Below are 21977 nucleotides of genomic sequence, written 5' to 3' on the forward strand. Positions count from 1 at the left end.
CTACGGAAGTCTAAATCAAAGTGTCGCCGCGAGAGCTTAGCACTATGGCTACAGACACGCGAACACCTTGGGTGACTGTTCTCAAAGCTCGACCAACAGGGCGACGTGTAGGTGCTATTATGGAGTTCCTCCCCCATCTCTTCCTCTGTTCCGAACGCTGACAGCTTACGGCTTTGTTCAATTAGACGTCTCCAAGCCCCTGTGAGTCGCCCTATGGACGTAAGGTCCCCTTTCCAGCAAGCCATCCCAAGACCTCTCATACTCAAGAGCTATGTCCACCACTACTTCAACAGCAAGACACGCTCTCTTCGAATTACAATGATACAGCAGTGGGAAAGGCCGAGCGTTTGGGCTCGAACCACCAAGCCATCTATGTCCTTATAAATGTACCTCGACCCTGGTGCGGGTTCTTGAATGGGTTGGTTAAGAGCTTGGAAAGGTTAAAGATTCTTCCCCAGGTAGAGTCAGGTCTAAGGGTGCTCTGGGTCCTCCAGATCGAGTTTTGCGAAAGCGAGAAAGCTGATTTTGGACAGGTCTTACGCTTTCCAACCCACAAACACCGATGTATTGCTAGTCTTTCTACTTCTCCCTCCAACTCTCTCTCCCTCTCTCGCTCCCTCCTTCGACAAATACACTGGTGTTCAACAGTCACGCACAGTTTGTTAAGCATAATGATCTAATAGGCCGGTAAATCACCAGAAAACCTTCTACAGAAGCGACAATTGGAAATTTGATCTGAAGGAACTACATCCTCCCTTGAGCTGGAGAGGCTGCTTTACCAGAGCATGCTACTTTGGGTCGCTCAATGGAAGCACTACATGCTCAAAATGTCGCCGCCGTCCTTGTGAAAAGTTGCGCAGGAAGGGGATCATGTGAGGAAAGAAGTGGGATATCAGAGACTATGCCAAGGGTGTTCGCTTTGTACTGTCTAATTACTGACCGTCTACTTGAAAAAGAGAAGCGGTACATCGACCCCCTCCACTCCCCTGGCTTTCCCATCCGGATACGGCCAGGGTACAGCTTCCTGGTACGATGGGTGTCAGATCCCGCGCACTCTACATTGCATTTTTGAGCGCATCTTTCCGGTCAACACGAGTATCTACTGTCGATGTTCAGTGCACCGAATGGATGTAAGAGCAAGTGTGGATAAAAAGAGGCCATTTGAAGGAGGGAGGACCCTTTCTACGAGTGACGCACTTTACAGATAGCAAGATACACGGGCTTTGAAGCACTTCGAGACTGCGCCCAACTCCCTCAGCTTGGATACGGCACCCGGATGCGGTGGAGCCTCGATGTATCGAAAGAGGGCTGTATATGTACCTCGCCCTTTGGAAAAAATTGTATGTAGAATCGTTCGGGAAAGTTACCGCGATAGCATGTCCGTATTTCAATGTATGAAGCTTGGCTTTGACGACTCCGGAGTTTGATCAATCTTAGAAACTTCACATATTGAAGGTTCGTTGCCAGAGGGGCAAGGCCAATGTATACCTCTGTCGCGAATAAACGACAATCCAATTTGGGGAATCCCCTCCATAACTCTACAATTTCTTGGCTGAAGAAGCGTAGCTTCTGACAAAATTCGAGGGGATCAAGGCCATGAATTCAGGGTATATTCATTCCCGTGTTGTTGTATCTTTTGGGGGGATTCCCGCGCTGCACACAATATTTTGCCGCCAAATCTATGGTAACTTGCCCACGGAACATGTGATCTTCAAACTCGGAGAGCACTACGACCTTGCCATTCCAAGCGTCCGATCCCGTCGAGTTTGCATTTCCCAACACCGAATTCCCCTTTTCCACTTCAATTCGCGAGGCTTGAAGCCGGAAGGTGAAAACGATTCTGTGACGGTGCTGGGGTTTTTTGCATCTATTTGGGCTTTAGTATCTCGAGTTTGGAATTCGTTCCTGGGCTTGAAGCCGGTGGCTGGCTTTGTGTCTGACATGGCATCTTTTCTTCTTTGTGTGCGCTACTCAAGATCCTTGAGTGGAAATCGCGACATGTTTCGTTTTCAAAAAAAAGGAAGAATAATTGAGGAGACACGGTTTGTAGTTTTAGATCATCTGTGGCTACGGCTGCCGCTGGTGTTGTACTACATATACTGAATGGAGAGCAACGATGCGATGTGGTCCAGAGAGAAGGTCATTCTCGTTTGCACAATCCGAATGCACTGATTCCAGCGAGAGGTTCGTGTCGAGTGGTGTTTGCAGTTGCCGGAAATACTTTCTTGATGATTCAGCAGCGAAGAGTCAGTAGTGAAGAGCTTTAATTTAGGAAATATGTAAGAGTGCTTTGTCAAGCTAAACGCGTCGCAAGCACCATCGATAGCGCACCTCTACGGCCAAAGAACAGGAAAGGACACTCCTTCAACATGCTTGACACAGATCCTATACCAACAACACACCCGAATCGTGGTTTTCATTGACGTGTTCAGAACAGGAGATCTTGCTGAATTTAGAAGAATGACAACACCGCATCGGGTTGAGAGAGTGTCATGGACCCGTCGAGGGTGATGAGGATATATAACATACCTCTTGTACTTAAACCCAGTCTTCCGCTTTTGTACTTCCGATCTTCTTCGTACTACTCAGTCCATCGTCGTCCACCTGCTTAGATACCGCTCTCTTCTTCGTAGCGTCCATGAGTACACCAGGAGCTTTCGAGAACGCCGAAATCCCAGGATCACCTTCGCTGCCGCTCTATCAAACAGATGTCAGTGAGATGGTGGAGTGTGATGACACTGGGCGTCTCCAAGATGAAGGGGCTGCCAAGCGGGAAGAGTCAAGGTGTGTAATTTGTTTTTGCCTCGTTTGAAGATTCCGTTGGAGAGGTACTGATGTGGACGTAGCACACCTTCTCGCTTCCAAAGACGCCTGGGCTCAGGCTGGTTTGGGAAATGCTATGGGTCGGTGAAAAAGCTCGTCGGCTCTAACGCCAAGGGAGGCGATCGGGGTGTAGAGGCCGCTGTGACTGGTGGAAATGAACCGGTGACTGGTTCTATGCTGGAGCGAACAGGCATGATGAGGGAGACTGCCCATCGCACCCAGAACCATGACGCGCAATCAGATGTGTGTGAGGTCGAGAGTTACCATACCGCTGTCGACACAGATCATCAGTCTTCAGCTCGCCACGGGCTAGCAAGCCTCGCCATCGGATCAGACTCAAGTCCTCGTCTTCTCTCCGATGAAGAAAACGAGCGAATGAATAGGAAGATCGACAGACTAATTGCCGCCATCGACCATCGTCGTCCCATTCACTTCGCACCCGATGCCGAGACAGGTGAAGTCGAAGTCTTTGCGGATCAATACGGTGAAGTGATCGATCAGGCTGAATACGAGCTGGAGCAGAATATCCCCGCAGCATCGGAGAGTTTCGGGAGAGTAATCAGATTTGGTGACGGGACTCGTCGCATGAGAAGCCCATATTCACTACGCTATGCTGACTCGACTGATTCCTGGGCTTCGACGGATTCGAGGAAATCTTCGTCTAATGCGTGGGAGAGGGCGATTGCTGCTGCGAATATTCGTTTCGCGCTCGGGCATGGGACGTTGGATTTAAAGGCTACTGTCATCAGACAGCCATTTCGCAGCTCGGAAATGCAACCAGAGGCACGTCGGGGCCGGGGTCTGGTCCGTACGATCTCGCCAATTCCACTGGACTTCGATAAGCCGCTACGGACGTCGACGCCGTCGATTCACAGCAATGGCAGTGAGCAGGATACCTCTTCACCGCTGTTCGAGAAGTCTTGTGAGCGTATTTGTCGGGAGACGTATGCTGAGCCGCCGGGCCCGACGTTCCGACGTGAATTTCCGGAACATTCACAGCTGGATCAGTGGGCATTTGTCTCCGAGCCTCGTGACGAGCCTTCGCGTGAAGCAAAGGCGCCTGCTAGCACCGGCAGAGCATTTGGGGTTTTTGCCGACGTCTCGAATGGTGTATCGTCATCGAAGAAAATTGGGAAGCCAGCCATTCGTTCCAAGGCGCTCAAAGACATCTCGAATCTGAGACGTCTTGGGCATTTAAAGTTCAACAGCTTTGCAAAGGACTCAAAGTTGGCAACAGATCAGCCAGTTACCACTGTCCCGGCCACAACATCTTCATTCGGTTTCGGAGGCGCATCTAGTCCGGAATCCAGGAGGGTATACATCAATACGAAGTGGCCAGGGCTGTTGGAAGATCGCGGTATGGCAGAGTCTCCCAGGCTCGATGGAGCGGCTCGTCGACGCAACGAGCAAGCAATCGGACATCCAATCGACACATCGCACTATTCACTGTCGCATGTGAGAACTTCGGTGGCAGTTTCGTCACTGAACGCAGATCCCAATCGGCAGGCGCATTTCGATCTGGCCTTGGCGAGATTGGAAGGTCGCGCTCTGCCTCCACCGCCGTCGCCGATTCACCGCTACCCGGATTCGGCGGCACTGTTTGATCAGGACATTCAGATTGAGGGGCCGAATCGTCCCCTTCCACTCCGTGGCCCTGTGCCCAGTAGGATTGCGAATCCGACACCGTATCGGGCTTTCTGGCGCTATTTTGTTGGAAAGGAAGGGCGGGGACATTGACCATAGGCGGGGATGAATGCGCGGGTGCTAAGTGTGTTGCCTTCACCCGTATCGAGAGCTTATAAGAATTGCAAAGGACCATTGGGTTTTCAACAACGGGGCACGGGAATGGGCAACTGCAATTCGCGTCTCACTAGCTCACCTACTTTTGCAAGATATTGTTCATGTTTCTGAAGATATGTGAATCGGGAGAAAATGGTGGATCTTGAATGTTGGAAAAAGCCGGGCAACTTGCTTGGAGGAAACTTGCTAGAGAAGTGGTTGGACAGGTTAGATGGGCGGGATCTAGATTGAAGGTTCTTGCTTTCCCTTCCGTGAGGCCCAAAGCGAAAAAGACTCGTACCAAGAACCTTTGCGTTAAAATAAACCTTTACCCTAGTACCTCTATGAATATCTATTGCTGTCCAAGGATGTGACGTACCATTCTCACATTGTCTTGGGTTGTGGTCGTACACAACACTGTGAAACGTATCGGTTCTCAATGAAGTGAAAGCTGTACCAAACTTTGCGAGAGACTTTTGAGGGGGTTTAGAATAGTAGAGGCAAGGCTGTTGCTTTGTTCTGTTGCGGTCGCGTATCGTATGCCATAGGTGTTGAAGGCTTTGTTGCTGTTGTCCGTCCACCCTCCACAAAGAAACTAGAGCTAGTCTGAGACTAGCCGATCTGTCCGGCCAATCAAACCTAGGTTTGTGTTTGGCTACTGTAGTGCGGACGAGGCACGATGGCCGGTCTTGTGGATATCAATCTCTGTAAACCCATATGGCTGAAGGTCAAAAACACGCTTTACCAATTAGACGTGGGTGGCCTCAAAGTCCTGCATCACCGACGTCATAGCTCTTGATGACGGCTACCCGTGGAGAGTTCTGATGCGATACTGCGTTGGGAGTCCATGATGAGGCAGGGACTTCTGGGGATTGGACACGAATGCGAGACTCGTGAAACGTTTGCGGAACAGGATTCCTGATCAAGGACGAGCAGTCTGATAGGGGATGGTAAATTAGTGCAGTCGAGAGGCCCCAACGCAAATCAGTACCTGCTTGTCTGTAGGAATCAAGGCCTGAGACAATTAGGCCAGGGGTCTTTTGAGTCTACTATGAAAAGGTAGTCATTCAGGAAGCTATATTCGTCGTTCGAGTTTCTCAAAGACTCTCATCGCTCTCCGCTTCTTGTCCAAACACATAGACCTTCCTCCACAGTACACTAGAAAAATCGCGTTAGCACATGGCTTCATATTCTACGAAGATAGACCTCAAAGCACACCAATCTTAGATAGTCCCAACTACATACTTCTTACACCATGCTGCTTATATGTCCTATGCCAAAGCTTCTTGATACAGCTTCATTTCCGGCTCAAGTAGCCCTACGGCTGCGATGTTGTGTGCTACGAGCTTCATACAAAGCTGCATCAATGATTCTCCACTTCCCTTCACCAGAGTCTCGATTGCCTCGGATTTGTTCGCAGACAAAATTAGAAAAGATTCATCCCATTTCTGGCTGCAGATATTAGGGCTTATGTGGTATCAACCAAAGACCCTCCATCGCCCCATGCTCTAGCAACACACGGAATGCAGTCATGTCTCCTAGATTCGCAGCGCAATTGAGAGGTGTGTCGCCAACCAAATCTATTGCATTGACGTCAGCTCCATTCTTGATAAGCCACCGGATCGCCTTTTCTTGACCACCAGCTACCGCGGAGTGAAGAGCGGTTTTTTCTGAAATGGTCCGGGGAAAATCGACCGATGGTACGTGTTGCATGAAGAGTTCTAGGACCTTGACGTGACCGCCCTGCGCTGCCAGGTGAAATGGCATCCCGCCGGATCGGTCGCCAGAGGGCACGGTTGCAAGTGCTTCCAATGAGGGATTGGCACCGTTCTCAAGCAAAACCTCAGCCACCGCACTATGACCTGACTTTGCGGCTAGGTGTAGGGCAGTTCGCCCACTTGAATCGGCCTTGTCTTCCGGGAAACCGGACTCAAGCAACGCTCGGGTTGCCGCAGCGTGACCGTTTGTAGCAGCGAGATGGAGTGCGGTCAATCCTCCCTGGCCTGTAGATTTTTGGGCTCCTCTTTGCATTAAGGTCCGTATTACGGAGTCATGGCCGTTCATGGCCGCTAAATCGACCACACTTCGACCTGTCTGCTTATCATACGCGTCGAGATCGGCTCCGGCAACTGCTAGTACTTCAACAACAGCCTCATGTCCGTTTTTTGCGGCCAAGGATAAAGCGATGTGGCCTTGTTGCTGGGCTGAGTACTGACCAAGGCTAAGTAGATACTGCAGCACATCTACGTGCCCTGCAGCTGCAGCAGTAGTGATAGCTCTTCCGTCGGAAATATCGTACCTTTCTTGCTCTATGAGATACTTAACTATTTCAGTTCTGTTGTGACGACAAGCAATCAACAACGTTTCGTTATGGTACCTCTCGTGGTAGATGTATTCGCCGATCTCGATTTCCGTAAAGTAATGGGATGTTAAGAACGTGAGGTTACCCACTTCGGCTGCGTAGTGGATCATGGATAGATATGGCAGATCTTTAGCGACCAAACTTTCCGCACTTGGGCTTGGACATCCTACACAACCATATGGACCAAAATGTTGATTAGAACCCCATGGCCGGAAATCGAAAGCCAGTATCTTGTGCTTGACTAAGCTCTTGAGGCGAGAACGGAATCCGGAATCTGATGATTGAGACCACCTGGTGTGCAGTTCCCAGTGTTCTATGGCGTAGCAGAGGAGTCGATACTTTTCTTTGAGATCTGTGGAGGGATTAATTTTCGACTTAGGCTTTGGTCTTAGGTACTTCCAATAGTCAGAATCTGAGGGTCGCACGGCTGGATCCCCCCGAAGTAGTCTGAAAGGTATATTGAACATAGATCTCCTAATACCAAGGACACTGGGGATCCACAAAGGTCCACCAGATTCTAGTATACCCTTTTGTTCGAGTCGAACGATGGGCGTGGTCGACGTGATCTGAGTTTCAAAATCGGAGAATGTGAGATACGCAACACACGCCTGTCCAGCAAGAAGATCTGCGTCCGCCACCGAGATCTCAAACAGGGGATCAACTTTGGTGGTCAGTCCGCCCGTAAGATATTGCCGGACCGTGTGATGTGCAAAATGCGCGGTCCCGTCGTCCTCATCTTTGATGATCAGGCCTCTGCAGGACTCGAACATGAGATCTTCATGTGGAAATTTTGCTTCGTCCCAGCTTTTGTCGCCTGGTTCAATGGCAACGGCTTCTTTGAGTTCTTCAACGTTGAGAGGACGTTTCGCGACTGTAGCCCACTTGAACACTTTTTGAGCCAGTTTAGCTTTCGAGGGGCTTTCACTAATCTTGATCAGGATCCTCCTGTAAGTTTCGCCGAGTCCTTCGGGCAGGTTTCTTAGTGTTTCTCGAATCATAGCGTCAGAGGACGATTCGCAAAGATCATGTAGTTGGAAGAAGACCCAGAGAAACCTTGTAAGTCAGCAATAGCCCCGAGAACCAGGAATAGCGACTTACATTCCATTTGCCCTTAGAAGTAGCTCGGAAATGATGTCTTGTCCTAGATTTAGATTGCGAATCCGCAATTCTCCGTTCTCGACTTTCGATCTGACCGATGATGTAATAAAGGCCCTGATGTCTTCAGCTGTAGCTGCAGTGGATAGTTGGACGCACGGAGAATCGTGGAGACGATGTGCAACAGGACCTTCTTCCACACAAGTTATGAATGTCTTGACATGAGACTGTCCATTGGCTGATAAATCCTTAAAAACTTTCAGCATTGCCTGCCAAACGGTCTTCTCGCATTCATCGAGTCCGTCAAAGACCATGTAAATCTGGGGGTGCAATGCGACTACTGAATAGAAGATGTCACCCAATGCGTTCTCGGCGGGTGATTTGGTTCCTCCAGCGTAGATTTGGAGAAGCTGCGACTCAATGTACTCTGGAATCTGATGATTAAGGAGCAGTTGCTTCAGAAGGCTTCCTAAGATACGATCAAGCTGAAGGGTTCTCTGATCTGCATAATCACAGTAATAATATATGACGTCCGAGGGTTGACATACTGGAGCGAGGACGCCGTTCATCAAATTGTCGACCAGGTTAGATCTATGCTTCAACGTTAGCAGATTTTCGGTGCCCTTAGGAGCTCAGTGTACGTACGCAAGGATGCTTTTGCCACAGCCGGCTGACAAGAAGCTATAAGTCTTGATCTTTGATAAAGTAGCTGATGGTACCTACGTATACCACGGCAGCAAAGAAATGCGGAGTTGCCTGGCGTTATCCATTCACAATATGTGGCCTGTCGAAAGAGCCATTCACCCGTTCCAGCATGACGTAAAATCTGGAGCTTTCTATGTTTAGCTTCATAGTCGACAGCGTGGAGCATGGCGATAATCCGGAGCCGATTGTCCTCTAATAGAACCTTAGCGTCTCAAGTTCAAGACTGAAAACACTGGCACCAACCTCGCCGTTGCTTGTCAAGCTGCTTCTGGTCGGCAAGCACCAGAGCTCTAGCATCAGCGGCTTCGATCATGTTCGCCAACCCCGCTTCCTTTTCGACATTCTTCTGATGAACACGAAAGGCACTAAGTTGCTGACCAAATTGCAGGTCAAACGGTTTCCATAACAGCTTGAATGTCACCTTCGAAGCTTTTTTTCCGACACCGTAGATCAGCATCTATAGACTGCAGGCGAAATACATATCGAACTCTTTTGGACGTCGGAGCCGCAGTCAACATTGTGTATGTGGGAGTGAAGAAGCCATGCCAAAGAAGCAGATTTCACAATCATTCTCGGCTATAGTTGACTTACTAGATGAACGCTGTCCGCGTCTGAATACCATTTTTGCATTGGTGCAGAAAGTGATGATGTCTAGGTAGGCTACCGAGAGCGCTTGAATCAGACGCTCATGGTTCGAGAACAATCTTTCATAAGTTCTGAAGCGTGGCAAGACGTCACCGATCCTTGCAAACATCTCAACAAGCTTGTCAAAGTATTTGCCAAATTCACGTGCGATCTAATAGCGAACTACATTAGCATTGTGAGACAGCATCAGATGCCTCGAAAGACTTACATGGAGTAGGACTTTGATGCTACCCCAGATCGGACCGAGAGCTAGAGCATAAGTATTCGAATAAACATCGATCGCCCCGCCATATTGTTCAATAGCGGCAACAAAAGGCTGAAGCTTCTCCATTACGCTGCGAGTAGTGCTTTTCGTACCGTGAAATTTCTCTGCGGCACAAGCATCATCCAAAAGAGACTGTGCTGAAGCTCTGAAATACCTCTGCTGTTCTTCTTCATTGAGGTCTTCGACATATCGATCTCGAGCTCTGTTCCAAGCATCTGATATTTGTACTTCCGAGGCCATCTTTGTGTCAGGCACGGAGAGCAATTGGAGGCAACAGAAGTGGAATGGATAGCCGATGTAGATATTGGGAATAAAGTTGTTGCGCGAATGTGACCTTCGTCATTACGCAACCAGGACGGTAGCCTCGTCACAGATCAGGCTGATATTTCGAATGCGTCGCTTTGTTGATCGGCATCAAACCTAGAGTCCACAGCGAGCCTCGGAGTAGACTTCTGAGAACAGATTCAACACGCGTGGTGAGATCGGACAGATGTGATGAAGGAAGGTGCAAGTGAAGAGCAGGCTTCTGCCACGACATTAGCGTCCTGCGGCTGCAGTCAGCAAGCTAATCCAACTACGAGTAGCCTGGTGTCGGAATAGCGGACTCTCCGGTTGCAGATTGCAGCATACAACACCTCAACAATCTTTCAACAATGCTTAGAAACCGGGTAGCGAATCTTGATTGCAGAAAAACTCTCGGTCAGCGTTCTTTCAGGAGTGACAGGAAAATTATCTTTGGCAAAACGGATTACAAAGCTTGGCATCTTCACTTGTACCGCGCCCTATACAGATGGGTATGGGTCGATCGACGACCATCGATTCTAACATTACCATCTGCATCCTGTGGGCTACAAGGTGGGATCTTCAGTGTCTCAGATTCTTTTGAGAAGATCGTAAATTGCTATCATGAAAAGATACTCGTGGGCAGGTATTAGCTACAGCGAAGACAGTTGAAGGACCAGGAAACCACGGGCTCATTGTGCATCGTCCGTAGCCATTGAGTCAACATCTATTTTTCGAACCGCTCATTTTTGTCGCTGAACAACTTTCGAATCGGCAGCACTGAATACTGTTACGGAATGAAAGCGGGGCAAGCATAGGCGGCTTCACAATAAGGAAATATACAACCTTTACATACACTCGTTAAGGTACTCGTCCAAGTGGTTTTCGATGTTGCCAAGATCATTCTGCTGGCATTTGGCGGGAAAGTTGTTGTTCCCACTCGTCGCTAACGTCCCTCGGAAGAAAGACAGTCGAGCTCGCAAGGGCTGCACCTTCCGCAGGCAAACTCGGAGAGCCCCCGGAATGATATTGGTAGATGGGCGGGTAGTTGCATTGTAGGAGACTCCTGATTAACGATTCGCGCGTTTACCTTTGCAACCTCAAAGTTTGCCGTGTTTTTGCACGCACAACTGAATTATGGAGCGAGACATTGACATGCCACCTCAAAACCTCAGTATTGCTTAGCCTATGTTTCGACGTGGTGCAGCGGTACAGTATAGAGCAGAAGAGCTCTTGACATTACAAGAACCAGCTCTACTACACTGATGCTAGCAACCTCACCTCCAGCGACTGAAAAATCTTGCATCTTGTCGTGATGCTATCCGAGTTTTCGGGACAGATAATTGTACACTAAGAGGAAAATAGGCTTGGCCTGCGTTGGTATCAAAGGCTGCGCAAGTCAGTCTGACTTGGCCCTTTGAAGACGGACTGCTTTGGATATCTGCGAATGTACCGATTGCGTGATAAGGAGAGGTGTCGTCTGGGTCGAGGTTTTGTCTTGCTTGAGCAATACATGAGTAATCAGAAAGTCTCCCCAACGTTTCAGATACGCATTCAAAAAGCGGATCTCGCAAGGCTCATGCCGTATTCGACTGTGTGCCAAAGACAACGCACTAGTCCGCAAGCAATACATATTCGCAAGTGCTTTTATACGACTTTACAAACGATAAAGACAAGGAGGGTTGCTTGATGGCTTGTAAAAGCGCCTTGTTGAAAGGCGTGCATTTGATCTAAAAACAGAAATCCAATGACGAAAATGCTAAAACTGAATTGCACGCTTTCTATACAGAGCCTGACATTGCCCGCCACCTGTGGGTTTTTGGCCTGAAATCGGCTTTGCCGCAACGCCGGAGAACGTTTTGGCTCTCAGAGCTTCGCGCGCCTTCAAGGTACCAATACATGCCACTGGCCATTCTTCTTCACAAAATCGCCTCAAGCAGCACCACGCCCGTAATATCAATCCCTCTTCCCTGCCCGGATCAACCAAGACAGGGATGTTCTCAACGTCACCCAACCATTGAGCCTGCAGTAGCTTTTGAACAAGAGCAACGTGTCCTAACCCATTTATGACGCGCAGGGGAACTCTTTCTGCACTGACATCAAGGCCTCGAGCGCCTTGTTGGATTCCGTCTTGCACTTGGCGTCGCAGTCGTCGTCGTCGAGTCGGTCCATGACCGCGTCGATGGCGACGCCCATGTGCTGGCAGCTTTCGGATTGGATGCTGCGGGGTTGAAGGGAGTTGTATTCGAGGGAGAGAGGGGTGGCGAGCATGGGGGTGGCGGTGGCCGCGAGAAGGCAGAGGATCGTTTGAAACTGCATGGTGGATGAGGTTGGGCTTTGAGAGACGCGATGGATTTGCTGAGTTTAGGGTTGGGTGGAGTGTCGGAAGGTAGAAGATGATGAGTACTATTTTAGATTACTCGTGATGATGATGATGTTGCTGTATGTAGCTAATGATTGTGTTGATTTTTGATGATCTGATTGGTCCCTAAAGAATGTTGGGTTGCCAAAGACGTTCAAGAAAAAACAAAGGACTGTGAGTTGGTGGTGTGTAAAGATTGTAAAGATTGTTGATGTTTCAAACGTCGACAATGGGGACGCCGACTCTTATGTAGACTGACCCGCCAAGAGACATTCTTGAGTTTCCATGCCTCCGCCGAGGTCAGACATAGTTGTCGAAAGCTACGTGTAATTCTCGGCCTCCATGTACAAGCCCCGGGATGGTGTGTTGCAAGTCCAGATCGCTCTGACGGCGCCGTAGAAGGAATCGTGGGTCCAGCTTACATTTGTGGAAGCCTCGCAATCGGTCGAAAGCTTCCTCCGCATTCTCGCCGCATCAATGACTCCGGAGCCTAAAGGTAAAACCCGTGCATAATGTAGGCTAGGCCAGATTGGTAAAAGTGCCATGGCTAGGACCTGCGGAAACTCGCAGCCATAAACTATATGCGCGATGATATGGCGATAGCGCAGAAGGGCAGCGTAACGCCATACGCCAAGCAAAAGCCACGGATAGCCACTGCAAGGTTAAAGACGCCGGAATCTTGCAACCTCTGCTCATGCGCGGTACTTGAGAAGAAAAGGTTCAAGAACGCACAAGGCTTACCTGCTGTATCGCGAAGTATAGAGATTCCTAATAGCCACCGAGAAACCATCTGATTCACAACTCAGAAGCTGATTCGGTCCCGCAGACGTTCATTGAAACCCTTGTATTGTAGACTGTACTCGTAACCTAGATATTTCCGAGGAAATTTGTTCTTGGCCTGAACATGGCAGCTCGATGCTGGCTTGTGTATGAGAACAGTCGTGTGTTTTGATATTCTGGTAACATCTTTTGCTGTCCTTCGGGATAGGCACGACCAACTGACGGCAGCGAAGACTTAAGCGGTAGCCGAATTCGCTATATCCCCATCCAGACGTAGGCTATTGTATCAAGGTTCAAGCTTGAAAACCAAGATGCGCCGGAGCAAATCTGTCACGAACGTGCGCCTAGACGAAGATGATGAACTCTATCCAGAAGGGCAGAACTTCCACAAGTCTTGCACCCTTCTTTCATCGTATGTGGCTTAAAGGAAGAATTGGTTCTCCTTCGGGAACGATACGAGGTTTGGCTATGAGTTTGAGTACGCTTACTAGTTCGACCAAGCTTACCTATTAGAGAGACTTGATCTGTCTGCGAGCAACTTCTGGTTCTCCGATATGGGCTACGGAATTGCCACTCTGCCCGCTTACGAACTCTCTCTTTCGTCTTGGACCTATGAGTCCTTGAAGCGCAACCGCTTTTAAGCATGGTAGTCGTTGTCTGTGAGGAGGATTGACTCTGTCACAAGCAAGTGAGTAGGAGTGGTGCGAGATTGTTGCGCTGCGTTGGCCATTGCTGAAGGTGCGGTGTCGAAATAAGATTGGCTGCTATGGTCGAAGGAATAGCTAAGAATGGGATGGAAGTATAGAGGGGGGTTTTTGAATTACGTCACGCCATAAAGCTTGAGCAGATATGGAAAAACAAAGGTTGCCACTATCTCAGATCACTTGACCCAAAATCTCATGCTGCTCCCACCCTTGGCCTCGTGTCTGAATCTTCATGCTTTCCAGCAATCTCTTCTTCAAACACTTGTCTCTTACATCCATGCCGCCGAACGCTCCATGTGTCGTATCGAATTTGAAATGCTCAATGGCCCGCCAGATCTTCAGTATCTCGGATGGTGGTAGAGGGATCATGTTCGGGATCGACCATTGGAAAGAGTAGCTGGTCTGACCTGGCGGACGCGGATGGGGCGTATATGCAGACTCCGTATGTAATTAACGGGAGGCACCTTACAAGACTAACAAGGCAAGGCAGAAGCTCAGAGGAGGGTGGTGCTTACAGGGACCGTTACAATAGTATCAGCGATGAACAGCTTCCTCCCCCAATGCAGGACTAAGCTGCCTGGGAAATGTCCACCAGTCTTGATGGCGGTTACCCCAGGCAGCACTTTTTCGCCGGCAGGGGCAGGACCATCGATCAGTCGCAGCATTTGTGGCGTCGGAGGCTTCTGACAGAGCCATTCCTGGTCATCCTTCGATACGTAGACGGGACAGTTGAAAGCTTGTGCCCAATCTACGTATGTGGTGTAATAATGTGGATGAGAGATCACGATGGCTTTTATGCCGCCTTTGGCGTTGATCTAATAATGCTTAGCCCTTGCTGCTCGCAACGGAATGGAGGGGAAGAGCAGACGAATTCGATGGTCTCATCATCGAGAAGGGTGATCATATCCCAGAGTACATTCCCGGCTTCTGTCTCGAGCAAAAAGCATCGCTGGCCAATTGCGAACTTTCAAACGCAGTCAACTACCTGCTTGCCCGTGTCATACCATAAATCGTGACACACCTTCGGCTCTGTCCAAATGGACCATACCCGAGCATCGACGGAATCCTGTTGCCATTTGTTCTCGTGGTTTTCCTTGAGCGCACTCAGTGTGGTCCAAGATTGCCCGGACTGTGGGACAAATTGGCGCGGATCCTGCGCTCAATGTAAGTCGTCGGCAGGAAGAAGCATGGTGTCCTTTCTTCTTCTCTTCCTCAGTATGCTCACATCGCAGATTTTGCAGTGTTCCGGCGGTGATAAGGCTTCAGCGTCAAACTGGGAGCCACAAGCGGTGCAGATTGGGAGCACGCGTGTGGGCATTTTGCTTATGTTATGATACACAAGTGCGCCAGTCAATAAGGTGATGATCTCAAGACTAAAGTAGGTAACTTGGACCCGCCTACGCCGATGCGCCAAGACTCATGCGCCAAAGGCTCGGGTAACGGCCCACCTAAAGGATTGCCTACTTTTAGATATGATGGGGTCGTCTTCCGAAAATAGGGCTAGGGCTATCACTAGCGCTGTTCAGTGCTTGGCGTGCCGACCTTTGTTGGTCCTGCCCGAGGAAAGCACCCCCCGGGAATGAAACCTGAGTAGAAGATACCCTCTCAACTCCAAATACTTGATGATACCCTTATTAACATGCGAAGCCTAGCCAAGCCAGCCGTCTGACCCCGCAGCGCCAACGGCGGCTTTGTAAGCATCACAAAGCGCTCTGCATATACCGTCGACCACTAAACCGCACACATCGACCAGATAAGGCATGCAAAGCGTACATTAATCCGACCAGCCCAATATCAAGCTATGCGGTCCACCAAGCCCGGTCTCCTTGACTCATACAGAAGGGGATATGGGTCTCAGAGAGCCTTCCAATTTACTTGCGGAGAACTTTAACAAGCTGCTCCGGGTCAAAGTACAGAACCATGCCCCTTCCTTCGGACGAGCAGATCCTCAAGACGAGCCAAGGTCTCGTGGCCCAATTGCAAAGCATCTTTGGAAAGCATCCCGGCTTTCGTCCAGGTTGTCCTTCATTCATGTCTCCCCACCTAAGTCCAGACAAACAAACACAACACACAGCCCACGCTCGTGGCTTGATGCTCAATGGCACCTTCACACCCATCCCCATAGCCAAAGAACTCTCCACCGCAGCCCACTTCAACAGCCCTTCCACTCCCGTCACTCTCCGCTTCTCCAATTCCACCGGACTCCCCCCAGATTCCTGACGCGAGTCCCAACGCCAACCCACGAGGCCTCGGTATCCGTTTCAACCTCGGCGAGCACATCCACACAGACATAAATGCTCATTCTACCCCCTTCTTCCCCACCCGCACCGGCGCTGAGTTCCTAGAGTTCCTTAAAGCACTAGCCGCTTCACCGCCGGAAACACTGTCTCCATCGCCCATTGAAAAGTTCCTCGGCGCGAATCCCGCCGCTCTGGGATTCGTGCAGGCGCCGAAGCCAGCGCCGTCGAGTTTCGCGAGAGAGATTTTCTATGCGGTCAATGCGCTGAAAGTTGTCGGCGCGGAAGGTAAAAGTACTTACATCCGCTATCGCATCGTTCCAGCTGTTGGTGAACATTTTCTTGATGAAGCAGCGATCAAAGACGAGGGCCCGGACTTTCTCTACGAAGAGCTCCAGAAGTGTGTAGCAGAGGAGAGTGTCACTTTTCGCGTCATGGCTCAGCTTGCGGAGGAAGGAGATGTGGTGGATGATGCGACGGTGCACTGGCCTGAGAGTCGGCAGTTGGCCGAGCTGGGCACGGTGAAGGTTGGGACTGTGCTGCCGAACAACGCGAAGGAGCAGGAGCGTATCATCTATGACCCGATTCCCAGGGTTGAGGGTATTGAAACGTCCGATGATCCGTTGTTGGAGATGAGGGCGGCAGTCTATCTCATTAGTGGGAGAGAGAGGCGTGCTGCGGATTGATGTCTTGGCGTGACAACGAGAACTTGTCGTGATGACTTTGAATTGCTGATGAATCTCTCATTGGCTATCTGAGGTTGGGCGATCGGCGTGGATCAACTCAGTGATATCTGACACAGACTGTGTATGAAACGTGCCTTGCGCCACCATTGCCAAAAGACCGTTCAAACAAAGTTGAAGCAATGACGCAAGAGATCCTTCATTTTTGGAACGAGATGACCAGGGAATTTGCACCGTCGTGCGGCTCACACCCATCTTGCAGCAGCAGTTATCGAACCACGACACCACTCCCATCCCTATGGAAGCCTTCCACTTCCTTCCACCGTTCAAATACCTCCCGATCCAACGCCACCAAAGAAGCATCGTTCCACCCCTTTTCCACAATCCTAAAATCCTCTTCTTCTCCTGCCCAGCCTCCACCATCTTCATAAGCGCCGGTCCCGAGAACGGCAAAGATCCGCGTGCTTTTCATCAATACTCCATTATGCTTCCCCGTCCCATCCCTCACATACTATGCTCGAAATAATACAGCCCCGGGGTCACACAGTCCCACTCCTTCTTGTTGATAACACCAGTATAGCGAGAATAATGGCCCGCTCATTCATCTCATACCCTCCAAGACACGAACAACACGCCGCGTAGTCTCACTTCGTTACCCGTCGGGCTCAGCAAGATCATCCTTGATCCAATAGACTTGCAAGACAATAACATCCTACGGCTCACCTACCCCTCGCTTTACCGTTTTGAGTAAGTCTTCACCCGCAATACGACCGACTTCTCTTCCGGAAGGTTTCGTACATCGTTTGCCATCTGCGAACATGAAAATCTCAGCTTAGCAGTCTCGGACCTGTCTCACGAAGGCGCGTACTACGACGCAACGCTCCTCCGAAATGTCCTCGACAGAGAATAACCGAACAAGGAAAACAACGAAGAAGAGACCGACTCCATGGCAGAGCTGACCTTGTTAAACATGCAGTGGCAAGTCGGATTTCATGCTGCCCATGAAGGTACTGCGTTAGTAGTCCCGGATCTCTCTCACGAAGCCGCCGCGTACTACGACGCAACGCTCCTCCGAAATGTCCTCGACAGAGAATAACCGAACAAGGAAAACAACGAAGATGAGACCGACTCCATGGCAGAGCTGACCTTGTTAAACATGCAGCGGCCAGTCGGACTTCATGCTGCCCATGAAGGTACTGCGGACAGCGAGCAATATGCAGACAATCACCCTCGAGGCCTGTCTGTACCAATTTCCGGAAACCCGTATGGTGGTATTAAACTCTCGAGGTGCGTGGGCCGAAGTCGGAAGCCGTCGTTGCAGGTTTTCCTAGCCACTATGACGGCTCTCTCGCGGAGCCAATTGCACAGAAAGGAACTTCGTATGTATGGTGGCGAAGCGTCCCCTCGGTGTTGAGACTGTCGAGGCTTGCCGTACCAAATAGACAAACAGAACTATATTGATACAGCTTATATGCCAGCGGCTTGCCCGACCATGCATGAGTTCGATATCATGCTTTAGGAAATAGGACAGCATAAATAGTATTCTGGTGGGACGGATTCCTGGATACCTGGGCACATCCTGATACAGCAGAAGGCGCACAAAAGTTGAAGTCTCAGCCCAATTCTGACTTCGTTTTCATCAATCCCATTCTGCGGGCCACCAAATCCTTGCGCCCAGTCCTCGCACTCCGAAAATTTATCCCTCAAGTCAATCAATATTCTCCGCACGAGAAGAAGATGTCGCCATTTTTGCAGTAAACCTTGTTGTACTCCCCCGTCATCGATCCTCTTTCCCCTACATCGACGTTGACGACCCATAACGCAGAACCCGTTTCGCCTCCAAAGTAAATTGCTTCGAATCCCACAAAGTCGGGCCCCATGGCCGCCACGGGGTCTTGGACGAAATTCTGCTGCAGAGGCCCAGCTCGGGCAGGCTCGTGTTAATGTATCGTGAATCTTCCACTCCGGGCCGCGTTCATGATGGTGTTTTACATACTTCGGAAGAGGTTGGAAGATGTTGTCTTCGCTGCGAGAATGGACATACCACGTCGTGGTAGGTCCTGTATTGCTCTATCCCAGGTATCTGTCACCGTCGTGACGTTTTTCAACACAATATATCCTTGGATATCTAAAAACTGGAAGATCTCCTGCATCTCCTGTTGTTGCTCTGGTCCATCAGCGCAGCATTTACCTTGCCCGGTTTGCACACGCACACTTTCAATTTGCCCTTTTATTCACCACACGGAAATCATAATCCACGACACCGCGATGCGCGCCATGATCGTGAGCTTCTGGCGCCTCGAGTATTATTCCTGCTATACTTCTGATGAAGCCCGCAAAGACAACGTCATTACGGTAACTGATGAGAGGGTGTCCTCATGCGGAAGAACAAACCATTATCTCCAAACCCTGTTCTGATTTTTCCTCCGAAATGCTCAACTGTGCCAGGTCTAGATTCTTTCAGCTGATGGTGTTCTTCTCCATAATCCAACAAGCCTCCACTATCGGATGTATGCAAGATGTCTTCCCAATCTGAAACGGCAGTGTTTTGTTCTTCTCCCGCCCCACAAGCTTCTCAAGTCCTCCTGCTTTCCTCCATGACATCGAGACGTCGCTTCGGCAGACAACGCAGTACTGACCATACACCACAGTACGTCTCGCCTCTTGCATCTGACGCTTAGTTCTGCAAGCATCATTGGTGCTGGCAGGCTGCCGTAGATCAGTCAATCAGGAGTCTTCTCCTCGCAAGTTTCCAGCGTCGTGTATGGGCAGCCTATCCTGGCGGAAACCGTTGTGATGGTGTAGATGGCAGAAGGGACAAGGAGAAATCGATTGATTGCTGGTTGTATATCGAGAGATGGGGCTAAAGGCACGGCATAATAAATGCAATGCGCGCGACTCTATCTTTAATTTTCTTTTTACTCGCGAACTTGTCCGGGTGAGGGGGGCTCTTTTGGATGGTTCTTGCAAGAGTGCAAACATTTGGATAACATTGCCACGTCGGCTCAAGAAGATTGCATTCGTCGACGATTTAGGTGCTCGATCTTCATCATTTCGCGAATGCATTGGCAGAAGAATTATTAATGATTATGCCAAGCTGACGCTTTAGAATTGTCATCATTCTATCACACTATAAGAACCAGAACTTTCACAGATAAGGGTATCTATCTCACAACCAGCCCACCCACCCCCGTCATCGTCCCAACACCCTCCTCCGACCCATCAGCCAAAACGCGTACAACCCCGCCCCGCCCGCCACAACCAGCACACTACTCAGCGCAACCCACCGGAACTCCTCACGCGAGCTCCAAACCACCGTGGCCGCATAATGCGCCAGACCGAACGTCGACGCCAGACTCGCTTCCGTGCCCGCGAACGTGGACCGCGACGCCGGCCCCACGCAGCTCTGCGCCAGTTGCTGCGCGCACAGACTGCCCGTGAAGCGACCGAGGCGGGAGGCGGAGACGGAGATGATGATGAGGAGGGCGGTGGCGGTGTGGGTTTGCCAGGCGGTGGGTGAGTTGGGGGTGGTGGGCCAGGCGGTGGAGATGCGCCAAATGGCGGGGACGGAGGGGATGAGGGTGAGGAGGGTGAGGGTGATAGATAGGAGACCGAGGCGCGAGACGCCGGCGGTTTGGCTTTGTGAGGTGGGGTTCGAGTCGTGGGTTTGGATGGCTTCGTGCACGGAGAAAGTGGAGGGTAGAGGGGTCGTGGGCGTGCTCGTGGTCTCGCCGTCCGAGAGGGGTTGGTATGCGGTGCGCTCGCTGTTGCCGAGAAGGCGCACGGCCCAGGGGAAAAGGAAGGTACTGCTCAGTTCGAATGCGGCGCTCAGGACTTCGGCCCATGTGATGAGCGTCATGGAGAAGCCTGAGTTGACGAGGAAGACGATGAGGGTGGATGAGAAGGTCAGGACCGAGAAGTGCAGACTCGACATGGCCAGCGACGGCATCCAGACTTCCGTCCCGAAGTACTGCTGCAGACTGCATCCGTATTGGACAACCCAGCCTGATGTAGCCTTGAGGGCATCGAGGAGGTTGTGCAAGGTAAAGCCAGCGCCATCGTTGCGTCCGCTAATTGCGCACTCTTTGACTCCAGACCCATCGACCACTTTTTCTTGTCGCAGCTGCTCGTTGCCCTGCCAGACCAGTCTTGCCGTCCAGTATTCAAATGGCCAAGTCAGGAAGTTGAGGCCGATTAGCAGAACAGCTCCTAGCCGAGGCGAGTTCGTGGCAGACATGAAGGCCGAGATCGCTATTGGAGAGCCAAGCTTGCATATGAGATCTATGCGGCTCATAACCGCGTTGAGACGCGAAAGATCGTAAGGCGCTTGCTGCTTGTATGTAGTGCCAGCAGCGACCATGGATGGGACCCAGTCACGCTCGATGGAGATGAGGTTAGCTACTCGAGACAATCTTTCCAGAATTCCCAGCGCCAGGATCAGGAGAAAGATGGCGTCTTTCCACTGGTGCAGCTTCAATGGTCGAGCGTCAGTGGTACCAATGGCGGCATCGGTTGACGTGGGAATTTCTTCTTGAACGTCCTTGGTGATGACGATGGCCCAGCAGACACAGGCCGCGATCACAACAACACGATTGACAGAGACGGTGGTCAAGAGGGTCCGAAGCCGCGACGGCGCATGATCAACCCAGCGACCCAAGGACGAGGCGAAGACTATGATGGCAAGATTGGTTGTGATACCGCTAATCGGCACTGTCAGAAGAATGCACAAAGCGGGGAGTTCGTCAATGCTTACATCCATGAAGCCGCACTCAGACCTTGAGGAAATGCAGCAGCGGTGAAAAGGACAGTAGCGAATTCATATGACCTGGCATTCCATGTCGATAGGAAATGACAAAGGAACAGATTGTATGTGGTCCAGTCCTGGCTCGACCCGAGTTGGAACATTAGCGCTTCGACGCGTAGACGGCGCTAGACGCGTTCCTCGACGGGTTCCCCTTTGAGCGTGTTGGAACTTAGAAGGCATCAAAGATGTCGAGGTTGACATATGTGGTGTAACTCGTTTGTGGCATTACGCATACATCATGGCGGAGGCAGTTCGCATAAGTATTTCAGTCCTCCCAGTGTGGGTATTCTTAGATCAGGGCTGAGAGCTGAAACCCAAGGGATTTCCTCAGCCCCCAAACATTGTTAATTTGTTAGTGCTTACCCAAACCCCAGCCGCACCAAGCGAGAAAGCCTATTTGCTAAGCGAGAAGAATAAGAAAGGTCCCAAAACTGTGATCAGAATCTGGAAA

The 21977-nt window shown here is 50.5% G+C and overlaps 6 protein-coding genes across 6 annotated transcripts; 2 read left to right on the top strand and 4 right to left on the bottom strand.

Annotated features, from left to right (window-relative positions):
* Nucleotides 1-2638: 2638 nt before the first annotated feature.
* On the top strand, nucleotides 2639-4560 carry HO133_001099 (uncharacterized protein; the record flags this gene model as incomplete). The annotated part of the gene is made up of 2 exons (XM_037292031.1): nucleotides 2639-2784; nucleotides 2847-4560. 2 exons carry the CDS (start codon nucleotides 2639-2641, stop codon nucleotides 4558-4560), a joined length of 1860 nt encoding a protein of 619 aa, XP_037152393.1.
* A 1503-nt stretch (nucleotides 4561-6063) lies between these two features.
* On the bottom strand, nucleotides 6064-9914 carry HO133_001100 (uncharacterized protein; the record flags this gene model as incomplete). Its single annotated transcript, XM_037292032.1, has 7 exons — nucleotides 6064-8017; nucleotides 8063-8650; nucleotides 8705-8729; nucleotides 8783-8956; nucleotides 9008-9221; nucleotides 9384-9560; nucleotides 9618-9914. The coding sequence occupies 7 exons, from the start codon at nucleotides 9912-9914 to the stop codon at nucleotides 6064-6066; spliced, it is 3429 nt and encodes a 1142-aa protein (XP_037152394.1).
* A 2106-nt stretch (nucleotides 9915-12020) lies between these two features.
* On the bottom strand, nucleotides 12021-12275 carry HO133_001101 (uncharacterized protein; the record flags this gene model as incomplete). The annotated part of the gene is made up of 1 exon (XM_037292033.1): nucleotides 12021-12275. One exon carries the CDS (start codon nucleotides 12273-12275, stop codon nucleotides 12021-12023), a length of 255 nt encoding a protein of 84 aa, XP_037152395.1.
* Nucleotides 12276-13973: 1698 nt separating this feature from the next.
* On the bottom strand, nucleotides 13974-14706 carry HO133_001102 (uncharacterized protein; the record flags this gene model as incomplete). The annotated part of the gene is made up of 3 exons (XM_037292034.1): nucleotides 13974-14240; nucleotides 14318-14617; nucleotides 14671-14706. The coding sequence occupies 3 exons, from the start codon at nucleotides 14704-14706 to the stop codon at nucleotides 13974-13976; spliced, it is 603 nt and encodes a 200-aa protein (XP_037152396.1).
* A 1016-nt stretch (nucleotides 14707-15722) lies between these two features.
* HO133_001103 (uncharacterized protein) lies at nucleotides 15723-16725 on the top strand (the record flags this gene model as incomplete). The annotated part of the gene is made up of 2 exons (XM_037292035.1): nucleotides 15723-15819; nucleotides 15962-16725. 2 exons carry the CDS (start codon nucleotides 15723-15725, stop codon nucleotides 16723-16725), a joined length of 861 nt encoding a protein of 286 aa, XP_037152397.1.
* Nucleotides 16726-19915: 3190 nt separating this feature from the next.
* HO133_001104 (uncharacterized protein) lies at nucleotides 19916-21481 on the bottom strand (the record flags this gene model as incomplete). The annotated part of the gene is made up of 1 exon (XM_037292036.1): nucleotides 19916-21481. The coding sequence occupies one exon, from the start codon at nucleotides 21479-21481 to the stop codon at nucleotides 19916-19918; it is 1566 nt and encodes a 521-aa protein (XP_037152398.1).
* Nucleotides 21482-21977: the final 496 nt, after the last annotated feature.

This window comes from Letharia lupina (assembly GCF_014066315.1).
Source record: "Letharia lupina isolate WasteWater1 chromosome Unknown contig_11, whole genome shotgun sequence".
Lineage (NCBI taxonomy): Eukaryota > Fungi > Ascomycota > Lecanoromycetes > Lecanorales > Parmeliaceae > Letharia > Letharia lupina.